Source organism: Helobdella robusta, assembly GCF_000326865.2.
Source record: "Helobdella robusta unplaced genomic scaffold HELROscaffold_36, whole genome shotgun sequence".
Lineage (NCBI taxonomy): Eukaryota > Metazoa > Annelida > Clitellata > Rhynchobdellida > Glossiphoniidae > Helobdella > Helobdella robusta.
In genome coordinates this window covers 492,493-514,487 of record NW_008704742.1, presented here as the reverse complement: position 1 = coordinate 514,487, position 21,995 = coordinate 492,493, and the positions used below count along the sequence as shown (strand labels likewise).

At 32.3% G+C, this 21,995-nt stretch overlaps 2 protein-coding genes across 2 annotated transcripts; one reads left to right on the top strand and one right to left on the bottom strand.

Annotated features, from left to right (window-relative positions):
* Nucleotides 1-1,162: 1,162 nt before the first annotated feature.
* On the bottom strand, nt 1,163-17,289 carry HELRODRAFT_83299 (hypothetical protein; the record flags this gene model as incomplete). Its single annotated transcript, XM_009023383.1, has 15 exons — nt 1,163-1,348; nt 1,541-1,646; nt 2,465-2,550; nt 2,679-2,744; nt 2,965-3,068; nt 4,977-5,064; nt 7,116-7,202; nt 7,311-7,404; nt 10,847-11,073; nt 11,592-11,691; nt 12,108-12,254; nt 12,468-12,497; nt 16,498-16,607; nt 16,821-16,959; nt 17,207-17,289. Coding segments are annotated over 15 exons (1,653 nt in total), but the record flags the coding sequence as incomplete, so codon positions are not given.
* A 1,313-nt stretch (nt 17,290-18,602) lies between these two features.
* On the top strand, nt 18,603-21,184 carry HELRODRAFT_176030 (hypothetical protein; the record flags this gene model as incomplete). The annotated part of the gene is made up of 5 exons (XM_009023382.1): nt 18,603-18,752; nt 18,863-18,989; nt 19,121-19,248; nt 20,806-20,886; nt 21,104-21,184. The coding sequence occupies 5 exons, from the start codon at nt 18,603-18,605 to the stop codon at nt 21,182-21,184; spliced, it is 567 nt and encodes a 188-aa protein (XP_009021630.1).
* Nucleotides 21,185-21,995: the final 811 nt, after the last annotated feature.

The following is a 21,995-nucleotide window of genomic DNA, read 5'->3' as shown; positions in this document are numbered from 1 at the left end:
TTGTTTGAGTTTATGTAGATTTCTACACACACACACACACACACACACACACACACACACACATATATATATATCGTAAAATAAAACACTTTTACGTGTTTTCATTATCGATAAATATAACACATTTTACGTGTTTCTAAATTTATTGGTAGGAAGAATTCCAATTGCCCGTTGTTGAATACTTATTATCGGATGTTTGATTCGGCTAGTCGTAAATTATAATGGTTGTTATTGTAATGTATGATTTCAACATTGTGGTACAGGATTTGTCTAGTAATTTTAGTTTTGTGTTTCTCTTTCATGTGATTTTTTATAGCGCCAGTTTGTACGTGCATCGTGAGTTTTCTCGATAACTTTGTTGTCGTCATACCAATATATTCAGAATTACTGTGCCCACACTCACCAATATTACATTTGAACAAATATATTACATGGCTATGATCCATTATCAATTCTGGTTTATTAGCGCAGTTGTTTTTTATCATAAAGATGACGTTCTTTGGTTGGAGTAGTATATTCGTAGTTTAATACTATCATTCTCGTTGATTGCTTGGACGTTATTTTTTTATGATTCTTTTCATAATTTTTTCGTCCTGTTCGAAAGCTTTTGACATATAATTCTTATAATATATTACTATGTTATTTTTGTTACTATTGTTGGTAGCACTGTTGTTGTTGCTGATTTTTTGTTCTTTGCGTTCTATTATTTTCTGGGTCATGAAATTTTTATTAAAGTTATTAAATTTACTTTATTGGTTTTCTGTTTTAATTAAATAATTTATATAAATTAATAATTACTTGTTCCTTTATATCAAATATCTTACATACCTTATATATAATGCACTGAAGATGAGTTATTTATAACTCGAAATAGCTATTTGCAAATTTATTTAATAAAAATTTTTTAAAAAAACAATAAAATGTCTAATTTCTCGGAAATTAATAAATTAAAAAGAAATATGAAAAAGTTGAACAATGTTGAAAGTAGTGTTGAATTTTTGAAATGTTGCGTTAACAATAGTCTGTTACCAAAATATATATATATATATATATATATATATATATATATATATATATATATATAAACTTAATTGTTTGTTGAAATTCTAATAAATAGTAATTTGTAATTATAACGTGTACTCAGAAGTCTCAAAAAAAATTTTTAAAATGAAAAGTTCAATAAAATCACTAACCTCTGATCTGAATCAATTTGTGAAGACAAGACTGCAATGTTGAAAAAATACTTCGGGCAACCGGCACCGAACTTCTTCCAAAATGCTTCAACATTGAGACCAAATTGTGAGGTGCGAGGAAGGAGGTCGGGATCGGCATAAACTCGACCGATGATCTGAAGGTGCAAGATTGTATGTATCACTAAATTAATATATATCTGAAATTTGATATAACGTGAATGTCACTTGGTTGGAGGAAATAGTCGAATAAAGAATACAAATTGATAAAAAAATCTCAATAAATATATGTTTTGGTTGATTATACTTAATTAAAAAAAATACTATTTGATATCATCACCATCACCTACTTCACAGCAGACGATACCAAATGAGAAGACATCAACTTTTTCATCATAACTAAGTCCTTTCATCATCTCCGGGGCCATCCAAAATGGATTTCCAACAACTGTGTACCTGAGTGGTTGGTGTTCGTTGCAGCAAGTCAACATACAATACATTCTTGTTTTCAATTTTTTGCATGTCAGATGACGGTGTAATGGCCTAGGTGCCAGGTCCTGATAATCAGGGAACTGGATTCGAATGTGCATAATGTGTGTGTGTGTATGTATGTCTGTGTGTGTGTGTGGTGTGTGTATTTGTGTGTGTGTGTGTATTTGTGTGTGTGTGTTTTATCGCTGTACATTCGTAAATTTTTGCATATTATCTGACCAGACCAGTTAAAAAACATAATTAGCAACCTTCTTCTAGATCTTTTACTCTCACCACATTTTCTTTTATTTATCTTTTTGTTAATCACACTAGCAGATTTCTTAAAATTCATTTGGTTCTTTTGTGATTCCCCATTGAAATCGCTACAGCAAATTTTGGAGATAGTGCTGTTGTTAATTTTAGCGATACCAATGTTGTTCTTTGTGTTGTCACTGTTGTCATCCAAACAAGAATTGCCAAAGCTAGTGTTGTTGAGGCAGTCACTGGAGTCACAATTGACAGTACTGACAACAGTGTTGGATCTGCCGTTCTGATTAAGAAATTCATCGGCGTATGAACTGAATGGCGATGAGAAGGACTCCGATGATGAGCACGATAAATAACAGTTGGTGCTCGGTGATGGTGTGGGAAAATCAAAACATGTTGATGTTCTGTTGTCGTTCGAAGGTGTTGAATGATGGTTAACACGAGTAGCTGCTGATGTGGTTGGACTTGCTGTGGAGAGCGTGCTTGAATCATCTAGGTCCATATTGCGTAACGGCGATGTTGTTGTAGTTGCTAACGGTGATGTGGTGCTTGGTGTTGTACGAGGCCTCAGTTTTGGAATGACTCTAGCAAGTCCGAAATCAGCAACAACAACTGTTCCATCCTAAAGGAAATCGTAGATGAATAAACTGAACACATTGCCAGTGAATGACACATTATTTGTGATTGATTTTTTAAATTAGATAATTCACCAATTTTTTTAAATGTAAGATAATAAAAAGGGATAAAAACTTCTTTCAGCAAGCAGTTCTGTGAGTTGAGATCTCTGTGAATAATGTTCTTCGAATGTAAATATGCCTGTGAAAATATTATGACAAAAATTAATGATGATAATAACTTTTTATTGTTTTCAAACGAAAATCTTTTTATGTTTTTTATGTTTGGTTTTATTTAAATACTCGATATCAGTATATATTATTGCTTTAATTATTATTTCTGTTTTGTTTTATTTATTATTTTTTTCAAGTAAAAGTTGATTGGATGTACAGCACGACACCAGCCCATGGCACCCACCCACCATGCCAGCAGAAATGTGATAGGCCATTCTGATTCTCAAGGGCCAAGGGAGGTCCACTGAAGAATCTTGTATGCGAGATTTCAACGTTCCTCCAGATATGTACTCTGATATTGTGTACGTGGTGGTGTTCAATCAATTGATCATATGGATATTTGTTTGTTTTACATTATTGTGTTATTAAAAAACTAAAAAATTTACGATAGTTAATTATGAATAGGTATACAAATATATAAGAATGATCACGAATTAGTGAAACAATAACAAACCTTTTTGTTATAATTTTACGATCATCATCATTACTGACATTAATTAATTAATTCATTCATTCATTCATTCATTCATTCATTCATTCATTAAATAAAAATCGCACGACAGTCGTTAATTAATTCAATGATAATTTAATTTTATGCTTTAAAAACATGTAAATCTCAAGAAGATGTTATTATGATGGGTAACCTGAATGCAAAAGTTGATTCAGAAAAAAATACATAACGTTGTTGGTTCTCGTGGAAAAGGTGAAAGTAATGGAAGAGGAGAAAAGTTGATTGAATGGTGTGTCGCAAATAATCAAATTATAACCAGCACCTGGTTTGACAATCACCCAAGGCGAAAATATACTTGAAAGAATTCCGGAGACAAAATAAGAAATATGATTGATTACATGACAGTAAATAGACGATTTCGAAATGCTGTTTTACAATGCAAAAGTTTTCCTGGAGCTGATTGTGGCAGTGATCATAACCCAGTTGTTTGTAAAATCAGGATAAAGTTAAAGGAAATCAAGAGTGAAGTAGCCCCAAAACGTTTGAATTTTGTCAGCCTGTCATAAAACGATGAGATCAAGGTCAGGTATAACGTTGAAGTACGGAATCGTATTCATTTATTGACGGAAGACGTAAACAAATCTAAATACGAAATATTTACAGATGACCTCACATCAGCAAAGAAAGTTATACCTGTGAAAGAGCAAAGAAGAGGTCAAAAATGGATAACAGATGACTGTATCTCTTATGAATGAACGAAGGGAAGTGAAAGACTGCGCTCTTGATAGATGCAAAAAGCTGGACAAAACAATCAAAAAAATGTGCTTAAAGGCAAAAGAGAAATGGTTAAATGACAAGTGCAAAATCATTGAAAAGATAAAAAAAAGTAATACAAATGCAATGTATGAAAACATCAAAAAAATAACTGGGAAAAGGGTTTGTACCGTTTCTGGATGCATAAAAGCGTAATCCGGTAAAGTAATCTTAGAGAAAGAAAAAGTACTTGAAAGATGGACTGAATATATTAACGATCCGTTGTGAAAAGCCTCTTATAAAAAAGACGTAGAAGAATCAAAGATACTTAGATCTAAAGTTCTTGCAGCTCTTTCCAAAAGGAAACGAAATAAAGCTCCTGGACAATTCCTATAGAAATAGAAAAAAGGATTAATGCTGCTGAGATGTGGTTTTTGAAAAGAATTATGTAAATTAGTAGGACCACTCATACCTCCAATGAGGATGTATTAAAACAGTCCGGTTATAAAAAAAAAGAAAAAGAAATTACTACAAATAATCCGACGAGGCAGTTAAAATTTTTTGGTCATGTCATGCGGAAGAAAGGAATGGAAAATCTAACAACAACTGGAAACATTGCAGGAGAAGAGATCGCGTTCAACAAAAAATTATATTCGTGAAGTCCTTGCATCACTTGTTGAATATCACCACATTTCAACAGCTACAAAGTGTTAAAGATCGAGTTTTGTGGAGGTCGATGGTCGCCTGTGTCCTGAAAAGATAAGGCATGATAAAGAAGAAAAAGATCATTTAACAACAAAAATTTTATAAAAAGTAGAACAACAAAATCAATATTTACTATATAAAAAGAAAATAACACAACTGATATACCCATCGATACAAATGCAATAACTGTTAATGATTACCACCATCAGAACGATAAAATCTTAATATAATAATAATAAAATTAACAAAAACAACAAAATGCAGCAGCAGAAAGAGTAAAAAATAACGAACCAGTTACGATGTTCAGCTTTTTGCCTTTGTACAAAACTCCAATGAATTTTAGAAGATTCGGGTGCTCAAGACTTCTCAAGACCGATACCTAAGTAGTTGAAATCCTCTCTTTGTCATTCATTTATTCACACATTCATTCATTCATCCATCCATCCATTCATCCTTCCAATAACTTTAGATGTATTTAATGCTTCCGGCAAATCATAAATCTGATACAAACTTCTCGAAAGGACGTGGCAAAAGTATGTGATTAAATTAGGTATAAGGTGTCTCAATATAAGATAATATAAAATATAAATAAATAAATGTATAAATATATATAAATATACATGCATACATTGTTGGTCGTTCAGTTGCAATTGACTTATTCATCGTTTTTCTTAAGTTTTGATGAGTTTTTTGGTGTTAATTATTGATTTATGATTCATTACAAAGATAAATTTTATAACCGCTGGAATGATCAAATTGCGCTAAAGTCGTAAATGTGATTTATGTGGCTACTTGGATTAGTTTAGTGTTTCTATTACTGTTGGCATTCGAATAAACGTTCAACCAAGTTTGCGTTTGTGTACATCTGTTTGGGATGCGTGAACGTGATGGTAACTATAAACAATTTTTGCCAAAATTATCCATAGATGACGTGGCAATTCCACAAGCGGCAATTGACGATGGTTTGTAATATCTAGGCAAAGTGTACAATTTTGGATGTACGAATAACACACTAAAAAAACAATTTACTCACCAAATTGTCAGACATGTTAAAGATAATCGATCTAAACGTTAGACCTCAACATAAACTTCGGATTTTAAAAAACTTCACACTGTGTCAGCTAAGGTTTGATCTACGCTCAAGCTACATATCCCTTACATGGATTTCAAACAATTTGGATAACAAAATAATTGAAGCAGTCAGAAATTGGTTTTCCATTCTTATTAATGATTGCAAGACTTGGTAGGAACAACATAAAATAATTGAAAGACTCCACTGAAACGAAAAAAATAAAACAAAGTTGCAGCTTTGGCTCGATATATTAATACAAAAAGACATAATAAAATTTTAACGTTAATTGTTAATTTTTAAAAACTTCATAAAAGATCAGATTGCGTTATTTAAACTGAAGTAAACATTGAAGACATACATCTGACATCAATTATATTTGAATCACTACGTCCCCGACATTGTCATCGTACAGGGAAACACCATCGAGGTTCTTGAACTCTATGTTTGCCATGAAATCAATTTGGCCAATACAAAGGCTTACAAGAACAACAAATATAAAGGCACTCTTAAAGCAAACCTTAATGATAGCTCCAAACAATGTAATCTAATTACAAAAACTTTTGAAATATCACCAATAAGTCTTTTTAATAAATTCAATTTGCATTCTTTCAATATTTCATGGATATTTCAAAAATAGTATTTATTATACGGTAAAGTATAATAAGATGGCTGTTATTAGGCCCACTAATTATTACATTTATTTTATTAATTGATTTGATAATAAAACTTGTCTTTTATTATTTTACACTCTATTTTAGATGATCTAATTTATAGTTTTTAGTAGAAACCAACTATATTTTTATACGGTTGGTATTTAACACAAACAATTTAACTTTGTCAGCATCATATAATATATACTGTGAAAGGAACATATCTGAGTTGATTTGTGCTTTTTTAAACTCTTTATACTTGTCCTTAACAATGAGTAAAGAGTTTTATTAATCGTTATCATTAACAACGACATATTATTATTATTATCATATAAATGTTATAAAAATTTATTACTTTATCACTTTTAACATTTCATTAACTCTATAATATTAATTTTATTATTGACAATTGACATTATTATTTCTTTCATTGTATGTTTTATGATATTTAATTGGATAAAAGAAGTATTCCCATTATTATTATCGTACATTTTGTTTCTTAGCAATAAATTGACGTCTGAGGATAGTACATTTTAAACACATTTCAGTATAATTTATTTTATTAGACACTTTTTTTATCATTTGATTTCTTATTTTGACAAGCGAAAAATAAAATATGTTTCCACAAAACATGACGTAACATGATAAATGATATAATAACGATCAATTATCATAAAATATGGCATAACGCGATATAATAAAATGAACCTCTTTGAGGAAACTTTCATGAGCTTCTTTATCAAATCTGAACAACTCCTTCAATACCATCACTTCGTGGGTCACTTTGTGCATCACCTTTCAAATACAATAGACCTTAAATGAAACGTGCAGGCAAATAACCCAAGAACAACAAACCTTACCATTTATAAAGACCAAACAAACAGTATTAACTAAAAATCAAACCTTAATGACTTGGCCAAAAAATCCCTCTCCTAGCACTTCCCCTCGCACCAGATCAGATGGTCTGAAAATACGATGCACATGCGTCCAATCAGAACTTTTCACTGAATTGCACCTGCTGTACAACACGGTCGACATTGAGGAAGCCGTCTGCTGCTTGCCAACGATCTTCGGCGAGGACATGGAATGTCGATAGTGCAAACTGCATGTTGTATGTACAGCATTTTATGCATATCACAAGTTATGTTGGTGATATATGCTCTTAGTTTATATGTATGTATGTAAATTGTTTGTTTGTTTGCATGTTTGTTTTGTTGTTTAATAGAGAATTTTTTCAATATGTTGAAAATTAGACGTTATAAATATATGTTTCATAGATATAGGATATTGTTTTAAAACATAATTAACACCACCATTGGCGTTTAACAAGCAAATAAACAAAAATCTTGTCATTTATAATAAAAAGTAAAAGATGGATCTCAGGTGAATAAAGACTCTACTAAGACGGAAGAAAAACTGAAAAGAAAAGATGGAAAACGCGCCAAGAAATGGACAGCATAGAATAGACTGAGGTGGAAACGTTATATTGAACAAAAATGATCAAAGGCAGAAAAGAAATTTAAAAATAGATTAGACTCTATTGGTCAAAAAGGTCTTTTAAAAGGTTAAAGATGAGGATCACAGATTGATTGAATGAACAATCACGTTAATTAAGTTATGATCGAATTCACCCAATCAACACAAAGACAAAGGCGTAGACAAGGGGGAACTTTGCCAATGAAAAATTTGGCCAGGGTTAAGACTAATATGAACAAAATCTCTATCAAAATATATAAAAAAAAAATGACGGGAAAACTATGAATTCAGCCCCCACAACAATAACCTTAAGGCTCTGGAGCAACGGCCTTCATGTGGTGGTGCCGATTGGTACAACTGGCTTTCGTCAGCTGCCCCAACAAACCGTTGCAACACCCCCAAAAATCAAAAATGCCTTCTCAACAGCCGTTTTTTCCACTGACGTTTCGGCAGCTGAAAAACTATTACGTCAGATCTTGTCGTCCGCCAGCTCCTTTGGGCAGACGCGTCTACTCGTGACCCGGGCTGTCAAAGGAAATTACGGACCTCATGAACCAACGGGATAGCCTCAGATCCTTAGACCCAACATCAAATGACATCAACTTACTCTTTACCAACATTCAACAAAAAATCACTAGTATAAAGTTGACTCGTTGGAAGGATTTCCTGGGCACATTCAATAAAACTACCAACACAAAACGCCTATGGTCAACTTTCAAGGCCCTCAATGGCAAGCCTAAACAATATCCTAACACTATCATCTTTAACATACCAGTAATCAATAACATACACATGGCTAACCTCTTCAACAAAATTCACTGCCTTTAAAAGACACATCTCTGACAAACGAAACAGAACTACCACAAGAATCGTCAAAAATCTGAATCTTGATGACCATCCATACTTCTCCCCAGAACAGGTATCTAAGGCCATTAAACAATCTACGCCCTTAAAAGCCGCTGGTCCCCGATAACCTATTTTTCAAACACCTAGGACCATTAGGAATCTCCTTCCTAACAAACATTTTCAATAATTCCCTAAGCACATGCAAAATTTCTGACACACAAAAGAGCAAAGATCGCCCCGCTACCAAAACCTGGTGAACCAGACAGCGACTTTAAATTCTATAGACCAATCTCTCTTCTCTGCCCTGTCCTTGAAAAATGCCTTCTATCCATCATAACCCAGCACCTCACCCTAGCGGACCACCAACACGGTTTTCTTCCGAATCAATGAACAACGACAGCACTTACCGCTATCGCCAATGACATCGCTAATGGTCTCAACCAAAAAAAACCAGCCCATATTCTTGCCGCACTAGACCTTTCCAAGGCTTTTGATACGGTTGACCCTGAAACCCTGCTCTCGGATCTTCTCACCTCAAGACTCCCAAGGTCAGTTGTTCGCTGGCTCTCGAATTACCTACACGGACACACTGCTACAACCATTTTCCGACAAGAGCAGTCCAAACAATGAATCATTCGCACTGGTGTGCCCCAGGGATCAATGTTGTCGCTTTCACTTTTCAACTACTACTTCTCAAAAACTCCTGTTCCACCTCCAGACATCAAGATCATTTCCAATGCAAATAATTTCTCCATCTACACCACTGGTCCGGATGCAGCTATTTCGACTCTCTTAACAGCTACAAAGCAAGAATCGACAGTAAAGTCAGCAGTAACTGTCCGTTATGCCGCAAACATCCTGGCGATGTTACCCACCTATTTAGCTGCCCAAACAACCCTACACATCTCACGGTAATAAATCTCTGGCAAAACCCGGTTGCTGTGGCCAACTGTCTCCAGCCCCGTCTGTTCCTCTGGCGATGTTTAAAGCAGGCAACAACAACAAAAACCTTAAGGCAAATTTCACACAAAATTCTGGTTATAATAGCAAAATTTGTTAAAACTTAAGATATGCTACGTAAAAAAAGTCGCCAACCTTTTTCAAACAAATTTTATTAAGCCCCCAAACAAAATTTTTGGCTACGCTAGTGTTGACAGAAAAATAATTTAAAAATTGTAAAAAAAAGTTTAGGGAAACTTAATGACAACCTGGTTGATTTTGGTGATTTAATGCATTCATTTGTGCCGTTCATGATGAAAGAACCAGATGATTCAAGTTTTAGTAAGTGTCGTGATGATGATGACAATGATGACAGAGACGATGATGACGAAGATGACGAAGAAGTTTTTGCACGGAATGAATCATCATAGACATCATCATCATCAACGTTACTGTCGAGTGGATTCAAAACAACTTTTTTTTCTTTTTCATCAACATTACCATTCAGACAATTTTTATTGGAATTGGAAGCATCACTTTCGTCGTGGATGTAATTGAAATTGTTGTTACTGCTCAAGCTACTGGCGGTGACGTTTTTGAGGCTGATGCCCTCACTTTTGTAGTTGTTGTTAATGTTTATTATGTCGTTATTTACGCTATTATTGTTGGCGCTATCGCTCTTAACATGATTACTTTCATCAGAACGTTCAATATTGAGCAGGTTCTTGCAGTTGAGAGCATTCTGGATGTGATTGAATGACTGATTTCTTCGTTTGGCTCTTTTCGTGACCATTCCATTTTTATTGATTTTTTTGCTGTTGGCAGTATTCGTGCAAGTGTTGACTGCCCTGTCGAGAGGGTTGAAGTTGTTGATTTTGATGTTATTGCTAACATTACTACTGTTATTAATACAATCTTCAATACTTTTAGTATTGTTATTGTCATCGTTACCAGCTTCCATATAATTTTTGTTAGTGCCAAGATTATTCTTAATATTAATATTATTATTACTGCTGTTGTTAATATTGCAGTCATTGTTGTTATTATTATTATTATCTTTTAAAAATGAATCATCTACAACAGCATCCTGTTTAGTGATGCTATTTGTTGTTACCCGTCCAATCTGATCTTTAATCAGTTCATTGTTTCTGTTGTTGTGCCGTACGTGAAAGAACGACGGAGTCTCGTTGCTTCTCGCTTTTTGTTTTGCTTTCAGTAAATAACATTGATGAGCTGCATTGTGTGGCTTGTTCTGATGTTGGCAGGATTGCTGGGCTAGGGTATCAGGTTCCTCTGCGACATGACACTTACAGGTGGGAAGCACGTTGATGGCGTTGGGGCTGGGACTGAAGTTGCTGTTGTTGTTCTGAGTTGTCTCAACGTTCCTCAGTGGTGAGTCACCACGCTCCAACGTCACGTACACCTTTTCAAACCTGGTCAGCATCTCTTCAATCTACATCATTTTAATGGTATCTAATCAAGCTATAAAAATACTACCATCATTAAACACACACAATATACATGAAAAAGAAATATATTTGAAAAAAGTACGCTGCACTTTGAACAACATCACGTGACCTGCAATAAAACAAATGCTTGCAAACTAACAGAAATATAACTCTTCATAAAAACAAACAAATGCCATATGCTAACACATGCAACAACACATCCACACAACAGCACATCCACACAACAACACATCCACACAACAACACATCCACACAACAACACATCCACACAACAACACATCAAACAAAAAAAAATAACATCATGCAAGAAATAGTTTCACAAAGGTAAACCAACATACCAACATGCATAAGAAACATGACCAACAAAAACACCCAACACACTAGCAACAAAACAGAACAGCATCAATTTTGTGACACACAAAGGGAAGTAGGGGAGCAGAGAATAAAAAGTAACCTTTTGTATGGAATGTTCTTGCACTGGCTCCCCGTTGACTTCAATAATTTTGTCACCAGTTAGAAACGTCTTGTTGTAGTGAGGCATTGACGGAGATGTCCTTCAGATATGAATCATCATTTGTATCAATCTTCCTATTTATTTTCTATAATTTATAATTCTTTTTATGTAAATATTTTACACAAGTTTAATCTTATCCTACAATTAAATACATACTTACATACACATGAGCATAATCTCACACATACATATTTGCATGCACCCATACTTGCAGGCATACATGTTTCACATAACATTAACAGCATATATATATATATCTACAGCTACGCTCATACAATAATTATAACACATACACACACGAACGAACAAACCAACCCAACAACTTGTAAATATGGCTTCTCACAAACTTCATTGTCATTGCCTAAACTCAGTTTCTTCTTCAAATTAAGTTCAACGGCTAGCAGTGATGATGATAATGAAGAGGATAGTGAGGATGGTGATGAGGACGAAGAAGACAACTTTGAACTGGTATGAATTGCAGATGATGAAAATGATGATGACGACGACGGCGATGAAGATGTTGACGACGACGATGATAACAAAGATGATGGTGTTGATATTGTTGTTGATAATGACGATGAAGATGGTGCCTTAATTTGAGGTCTGCTGGGTAATTCAACAATTTTAATCACGTGTTTCAGCAACTTTTTGACGGGTGAAAACTTGCCAGCATTGCAACTGGATTGGTTGGGTCTGCATGTGATGGAGCTGCTTGAAGACTTCCCATGCACTTGTTCACGTACATCGTAGGAATTCACGTGCGTATTAACATTGTCAACGTGCATGCGTGTATGAATGTCATCGGCGTTCAGTAACTCTCTCTCTTTCTTCTCACTGCACGGACCACTGTCAGTGAAGAAATACATTCAACATGGATCATGAGATTGAAGACAATTCTTAACAACAACACATGGGACTACAATCCCAAACGCCTCAATGTCTTTCCATATCAATTGACAAAACACCTAATTAACGTATAAGTATAAATGAAACACCACCATATGAGTTGAGCAACAATTAAAACCGCTAATGATGGAATTACAATTTGTGAATAGAGAAGAAGGGTTATTATGAAAGCTGAGTGAGATGATAAATGATAATTAATGTCAATAATAAAATGTATTGAAGATTATACTGTAGATTATTTAGTTGTGAGTGACCAGAAAAAAATTATATCGATTATGATATGTGTTTGTATATAAGTATGTTCATATGTGTATGTGTATGCGTGTATGTCTGTATTTTTTGTATCTTTGTATATCAATATGTGTATGCATGTATGTATGAAGTGTGTTCATTTTAAAACAAACGCATGCATACACACGTGTGTGTGTATGCATGCGATCCGATAATCTGATATAACAATAATTTCCAGCCTGCAAGCGATCTAGGACCCTAATTACAAATGATTCAACGTGCAAAATATTTAAATCCTGTTACCAATGTTACATCGCCTTAAAACATTTTTTGCGTAGTTTCTCGAAGAAAGCAATTTATCCAGATTTAATTAGGAAACATTTGATGAAAAATTCCTCGCAAATAAATTTTAAAACGTTCAGAATTCATTAAAAAATGCATGTATGCGTGTACGATGTAGGTAGGTACGTGCGTATGTTTAATACACGTACATTATGTATGAATTATATATTTATATATGTATGCAAGTCTATTATGCTCAGATATTGTAAGCCAATTGAATTCTCAAAGAATTTACTGGAAGTCAATATCAGAAAATGATTATGATGATAATTAAGTTAAGAAATATTAGATAAGAATTTATTCATGATGAATAAAAAAATTTGCCAGTGACGAAGATGATGACAATCGTAAGGAAACAATAAATGATAATAATAATCATCATTGTTAATAATAATAATTATAATGATTATGAGCTTGAAAAATCACTGAACATTGCAAACTAATTTAGTAATGACAGGCAAATGGAGTTTGGCCTGGCTGGATGAGTGTGCTAAAGTTTTTCTAAAAAAGGTAAAATAGTAGAAAAAGAAAATATCACAACGAATGATAGTACAATTATGAGAGAACTTGAAGAACAAGGGTTATACAAGTATCTAGGCCTCGATGAAACCAGTCAGTTAAAGCATCAAGAAGTGTGTAATAAAGTAAGCAAAGAATGCTTCAGTGAGAGAAATACTGACAAGTGAATTAAATGATAAAAATAAGATACAAGCTATAAAAAGTACGGCTCTTCCTGTCCTGCAGTACAGTTTCAGTATTGTCTAATGGTCAAAAAAAGCTCTAAAAAATTAGATAAAAAAAAAACCAAGTATAGAAAGACTATCTCCCAAGGAAGGAAGGTGGTGACTCACTGACATAAAGACTGCCTATAAATTAGCAGTCATCCATCTAGGTTCATATCTAAAATCAAACGAAGATAAATACGTGAAACAAATTGAGCACGCAAAAACAACAGAACAATGTATTCCATTACTAATATGTACAGAAAATAATCAAATGTGAAAATAAAGAGAAAATTAAAAATGAAATGATCATAGAAAAACTTCAGCTTTAGCATAACATAACAAGGATTATAATAGTTCAGTAGATATCTCTGTGTGAGAACCCCTGGATCGATTTTGACTAATAATATGAATTTAAAATCCCAATCTTCCAAGTCTGACTTTGAACTACCGCGTTGTAGAAGCTGTTAAGTTTTTTCGTCCAGCTTATTCCAATGTTCAATAACGCTTGAACTGAAAAACTTTCCTTTAATTGTTCCTACCTTTTCTTTGAAAAACTTGTACTGGTGCCCTCTTGTGTAAATTTTCTGTAAATTGAAAGAATATGGATGAATCTATCTGATCTTTACCCGTTATGATTTTGTACGCATGAATAAGATCTTCTCCAGTCCTACGTTTGTCCAAATTTGTCAGTCCACATCTCTTCAATCTTTCCTCATATGAAAGTCTTTCACAATTGTTAATCATCCAAGTTGCCCATCTTTAAACTTTTTCCGACACTTCTTTGTCTGTTTGCCAGTGAGAGCTCCATGCCTGTATGCAGTATTCCAATTAGGTCGCACTAACGTTTTATATAGATGTAACATTTATTGATTTATCTCTGTTAATGATCGTCTTTTTTTATGTTGTTGTCTGTCGTCCTTTTTTTATCATGTCAAGCGTATTGTTTGCTCTTTTTGTAGCTTCTATGCATTGCCTGGTACGTTCCCCACTTTTGTCTACAATTATTCCAAGGTCCCTTTCTTCTGATGAAACCTTTAGATGTGTGTGTGTCTCCAAATTTGAATAAATTTTAATATATTTTGGTTGCTTTTTACTGCCATGTAAATGACGGAGCATTTATATTAGTAAGCAAAAACCACTTAATAGTCTGTTTATAAACAATCAATCAATCTTCGTTTAGCATCCAGAGACTCAGTTCCCTGAGGTAGGACGTTGTTTTCTTTGCCATCAATTTTTTGCGCCAAATTAGACGATCAGTTGTATCCATTTCATTTAAATTTAGAGCTTTCATGTCTTGCTCGATTGATTGCGACCAGGATTTCTTATGCACGAGTCTCTGGACGCTAAACGATGATTGATTGATTGTTATGTGGGATTACCCAATAAATACCGACTGAAACATCAAAGATGACCAGATATTGTCACTATGATAAAAACAAACAATGCCAACTAATTAATATTGATGCAATATTTGATCAAATCTACGAAATTTTTAGCTGTTGAAAGTTTAAAATTGAGCTTTTCAATATTTTTAACAGAATTTTTTTTTAATTATTATCTAATTTATTAAAATTAATAAGAAAATCGTTGGTGTTGATGGTGAAGCGTATAGGCCATATTTCGATTTTGCTCATCATAAGTGCTCATCATAAGTGCTTATATTGGGATATTTCAAGGTTTTACAATTCTCTGTAAGTACAAAGTGCTTTTATTCTGCTTTGTCCAGTCCATTTTATATCTTTGTTCTGTTCATTCTCTTTGCTTGTAGTCTTTCAATAATATTCTTCTGGTCGGTAATGAAGTTGCTATTCTTTGCTGCTTGCTAATTTGCGGTTTTCTCTCGTCAATAAGGATTGCTTCAGCAATTTTTAGATGGTTGTGGTTCTTGTTACCGTATATTAATATAATATAATAATATAATTGATATTGCTATACCAGTAGATCAGAATGTAGCAATAAAAGAGACTGAAAAAATGGGGAAATATAAAGATCTAGAAACAGAAATTTTCTGGATGTGAAAATGTAAAACATTAGTAATACAAGTTGAACCTCTCAAAAAAATTCCTGCTGACATCAGCTTCTACGTACTCCAAGAAACAGCTATTTTTGAAACTGCTAATATTGTCAAAAAGTTTTTAGGCACAAAATAGAAACAAGCCTAGATTACTTGTTGTAATCAGTACATTACTAAGAACATTAGAGGAATAAATAAAAATAATAGTAGTAGTAGTTGTTGTTGTTGTAGCAGTAGGAGTAGTAGTAACAGTAATAACGATGATAACGATGATTATCATCACAGTCATCATCATAATCATCATCGTAATCATCATCAACATCATCATCATGAAGATCACATGAACATCATAAAGTAACAATTACAACACAATTATGGTGGCAATAGTGTTCCAACTAATCATAACATCATGAATCATTATATTGTTTTGTCACTAAGTTTTGTAATTTTATTATATTATGTAATGGCACTTAATTATCTGCATTCATTTACATTCATTCTGACAACAAAGTTTTGAAAATTATAACAAAAAACAAAGCTGTTTATTTTTATATCAGAATATGTTATATAGAAATACTATTAATTTAGAAATCTTGTCTAGAATAACAATAGACTACAATGGATTAACCAGTAGAGCATGGATCTTTCGATGAGCACGTACGCCTCCCCGTCCTCGAGCAGGGTGCCGCAGCTGATGCAGTTGAAACATTCCGGGTGGTACATGTGCTCACCCACCACCTGCATAACATTTTTCAGATATTCGTGCAGATCTGATTCAAACAACTACATTTTAATACATGAAACTAATATTATAAAAAATATTCAAAAATTGAAACATTGTTAAAATAACAAAACCACCATAAATTTACCGATGAAGACTCAATTATCTCTAATTGACAAAAATTTCATTATTAAAAATCTTGAGGCTCAATTCAACCAGCAGCCACCAACCATAACAGGCCCAGAAACTAGATGGAGGCAGTTGTTGCAAACATCCTGGAAGTTGATCCTGTAGTGCTCCTTACAATACAACACGTTGTTCTTCTCAAAGTACCAGGTTGTCAGGTGCGCTTCACATATGCTACATCTGCTTGGAAATAAAAGCTGTGGCATGAATTTATGAGATTATAAAACAAAACAATAGCTCAAGGGCTTTGCAAATTTAAAAAAACAAAAACAAAAAGAAAAACTTCAATGTATGACAATATTTCAAGACAGTAACAAAGAAAAAATGTTTGAAAACATCCAAAAGTTGCACACATCCAAAACACACAAACATCCAAAACAGGCATGCATATCACACCTCAAACAACCACCAAAAGTGAAAAAATAGTGACTTGAAGCACTTTTGATGCCATCTCTTGCCCAGAGCTTCAATGCAAGGCAGATTACAAGCTGACAATCCACACGAGGAACAGATATTTGGGACTAAATGTTCGGTTTGAAAATATTTCAATTTTATAGTATTTAGTACATATGGGCTATCAACATGAGAAATTCTTTAATAAAAAATGCAGTTGCAATAACAGGCAGTTGCAATGAGTGAAGTACAATAAGCGCTGACTGAATTTTTAAAAAAAGATGACAATTTAGTTTTATTTTATTGTAAAAATATAAATATTAGTAAAAATTAATAATTAATAATCAATAACTAGTTTTGTATGGTTATTTATGTAAATTATCCTCTGAAAAATGTTTGAGAATGAATTTAAATAAATAAATAAAATTAAAAATACTTAATACTCAGTTATATTTTTAATTATAATTTAGCCTACATGTTATTAAGAAAGTTAACCTCATATAAAATAATGAACATGCATGTGAATCATAAGCTTAATTGTTTAGTGTGAATAATATAAAAGTATTTCTCTCAAAATAATAAGTAATGAATGAGTTATGCAAGTTTAAATGAAAATTCCAATGGCCAGAGAGAGCGAGAAAGAAAAATCGTGTATTTTGTAGTATAGGCAATGATCGCCAGTTGATTGACAATTTTATTCAAATTTTGAATTTAAATAAAACACCAAAAAACTGTGAATTTTTTTTACAAATGAACAAACTCATGTTCAATTTAAAAAGAAAAAAATGCCTTGAATGTTTTAACTGAAAGAAAAGAGGCTTTGAAAGTTTTAATAGAAAAAGGAACCTTAGTAACAATAAATAATATGTAGTTTATATAGCAGCACCCATTCAAGTCCTCATGAACGCTTTAAGCTTTTCGTGCCATAAAGACTGAACTTCTCTGCACCAGACGATGTACGTGCACATTATGAATGCATGCACAAGTTTTGACTGGAGGGAGAGAGGCATTGAAAATTTTAATTGGAAAAAAAGAGGGCTTGAAAGTTTTAACTGAAAGAAAAGATGTTTTTAAAGTTTTAACTGGAGAAAAAGAGGTGTCAAAAGCAGAGTGTCAGAGTCGGAGATTTTGGTTAGAGTCAGAATCAGATTTTTTTACCCAACTCTAACTCCGGAACATGTTATCTATTTTAAAAAAAATTTTTCTGAAAATTTTTTTAAGATTTTGTTTTTTAGAAGATAAATATATATAGTTATAAATAATCATCTTAAACAGTGAAAATAAATGCCAATAATAAAAAAATCACATAATTTTTTATCAGTATGTTGTAAAACCTAAAAATAAAGTAATTTTACTAAAAAAAACAATTACATTGACTGATTTTAAGTGTTTTTTAAATATTTTTTATTTAGAAGTGATAATAAGCTGAAATTATGACACAAAAGTTTAAGAATTTTTCTGGAATTTGCAAACCGGAGTCGAAAATTTTTTCCCCAAAGTTAGAGTTGGATTTTTTGAGGGACCAGAGCCGAATTCCGACACACTGTTCGAAAGTTTCAACTGAAAAAAAAGAGACCTCGAAAGTTTCAACTAAAAAACAGATGCCTTGAAGGTTTCAACTGAAGAAAAAAGAGGCTTAAATGTTTTTACTGTAAAAAAAAAACCCTTGAAAGTTTTAAATAAAGAAAAAAAGGCCTTGAAAGTTTTAAATGAAGGAAAAGAAGCCTTGAAAGCTTCAACTGAAAGAAAAAAGACAGCTAAAGTTTTGACAGTAGAAATAGAAGCTTTGAAAGTTTTGATTAAAGGAAGAAACCTTGAAAGTTTTAACTTTAGGAAAAGTTTCACCTGAAGAGAAAGAGGCTTGAAAGTTTAAACTGTAGAAAAAAAGCCTTGAAAGTATTAACTGAAGAAAAAGAGAAAAAGAAGCCTTAAAAGTTTCAACTGAAAAAAGAGGCCTTCAAAGTTTTAACTGAAGAAAAAGAGGCCTTAAAAGTTTTAACTGATGAAAAAGATGTCTTGAATGTTTTAATGAAAAAAAAAGAGGCCTTGGTCCTGAAGGTTTTAATTGAAGGAAAAAAGGTTTTGAAAGTTTTGACTGAAGTAAAAGAAGCCTTGAAAGTTTTAACTAAAGGAAAAAAGGCTTTAAAAAATTTTAGTCTTTCTTTTGTTTAGGTTTTAAATAGATTAAACAATAAAAGCCTTGAAAGTTTCAACTGAAAGAAAAGAGGCCTTGAAAGTTTCAACAAGAAAAAATTGAGACCTTAGAAATTTTAAATGTAGGGAGAGGCCTTAAAAATTTTAAGTCCTCCTTTCCTTCATGTTTATTAAATAAAACTTCTTTATAGTTAAATGAAAAGCTAAGCTTAGAAATTAAATAAAATCATAGAGAAGTGTCCAGCTTAGAAAAGGATTTTAATCAGATTCAATTTCAATAGAATGAATAGTAACAGGTCGATAAATGGAATAAATGAATGAAATGGATGGATGGATGATTGAATGAATGGATATATGGAAAATCTAATGCTAACTTAGCTAGAGAGAACTCTGACACATTACAGTTTAATTTTACATAACATAACTTCTTAACTATATTATAATTATAATATTAAATATACATCAATTATATTATTGCCTGAATTTAGCATTTAACAAGTTTTAAAATTAAAATAAATAGTTATAACAATTAATTTATTAAATTAATAATTAATTAATATTAAATAAGCTAAATTTTATAATTTAATTAATTATAATAAATATTTATATTTTATTATTAATAAATAGAATAAATAATGTTTAATCAATAACTTTAAGTATAAATTATTATATAATAAATGTAACACTAATAAAAAATAACGAATAAATAAAATATAAAATAAAAATATATTAAAAAATTAATAAAAATAAAAATTATATTAAATAACAATACCTGAGCCTCGAAGTTTGGAAATTCCTTTCATCATCTTTCAGGCAAGTTTTACTACAATTGAAGAATAATAAATTGATTTGTTCATTTGTACGAATATCGAGACATTATCATTTTCAAACCATCAAAAAGCTTTGGTCGGTACAAAACTACCAAACCAACTTTACAGATCAAACGTAAGTTAGCACTGGCACTTAATTCTGTTATTATGGTTTGTCAAAGTAAAGTAAATTATTTTATTCTATGTATATGCTAGACATCATATATATATATATATATATATATATATATATATCAATTAGCTTAAAAAGCGCTATTTCCGCGATGTTCAACAGCGCTTCTCAATGAATTTTGAAAACAGATGAGTCTTGAGATCCGCTCTGAACTTCGCAAGTGATGCAGAAGTAGTCAGAGAAGTAGGTAGAGAGTTCCAGAGAAAAGGACCAGAAAAAGCAAAAGCAGATTTGGCAAAAGAGTGTTTAACACGAGTTAAGAAAAAGCGAGAAGAAGACGATCGTAAACCGGGGCGTTTAGGTTCAATTAATATATCTGATAAATACTTAGAAAATAATTTAGATTGAGACTTATACATGAACGGGCAAATTTTAAAAATTATTCTATATTTTATAGGTAGCCAGTGCAAGAGAACAAGATCAATCAATCAATCAATCAATCAATTAGCTTATAAAGCGCTATTTCCGCGATGTTCACAGCGCTCCTCAATGAATTTTGAAAACAGATGGGTCTTGAGATCCGCTCTGAACTTCGCAAGTGATGGAGAAATAGTTAGAGAAGTAGGTAGAGAGTTCCAGAGAAAAGGACTAGAAAAAGCAAAAGCAGATTTGGCAAAAGAGTGTTTAACACGAGTTAAGAAAAAGCGAGAAGAAGAAGACGATCGTTAACCGGGGCGTTTAGGTTCAATTAATATATCTGATAAGTACTTAGGAAATAATTTAGATTGAGATTTATACATGAACGTGCAAATTTTAAAAATTATTCTATATTTTATAGGTAGCCAGTGCAAGAGAACAAGATATGGAGATATATGAGAAAAGAAAGGGGCACGAGCAACTATACGAGCAGCAGAGTTAAAAGCTTTACTTAAAGGATAGAGTATAGAGTCAGGAAGACCATAGTAGAGCGAGTTACAATAATCAATCCTAGATAAGACTAACGAAGTAACAAGAAGGAGAAGATACGGAGACATGTGAGAAAAGATAGACTATAAACTATTCAATTTTATTGGCTTAATGTATTAATGTAGATCTTAAAAAAAATTATTCTGGCAATTACAGAAAATCAACGTTTGCATTGTCTAATGGAAGGTTTAAATAAAATCTGAAAATTAAGTATAAATTAGGAAATGTTGCAATAATATTATTTTATTTATGAAAAACATACCACATAAATAAATAGTATTTTCATTACTTGGAAAAGTCATTAATTGTAAAACTTAATTTGTCGGTTCTGCTAGTTTTAAATCTTGTTCATAACATTTTAAGTTTACTATTGAAGAATCACTGACATTTTTGTCATGAACAATTGTTTTGAATTTATTATTAATAGTTTTATATCTCTCAGATCTTTTATAATGTTACTAATTAAAGAATCGTATACAACAACAAATTACTTAAAATGTTCTTTGCCACTGCTTCTTATTTCCTGTTCTGGAATTTCATCATCAAATAGTTATCCTATTTTCAGCCGTTTTTCATAGTTAATACTGCAATATCATTAACTTTTTCTTCTTTTTATAAATTGTTAAAGATGGAGATATATGAGAAAAGAAAGGGGCACGAGCAACTAGACGAGCAGCAGAGTTAAAAGCTTTACAGAGTATAGCTTAGAGTATAGAGTCAGGAAGACCATAGTAGAGCGAGTTACAATAATCAATCCTAGATAA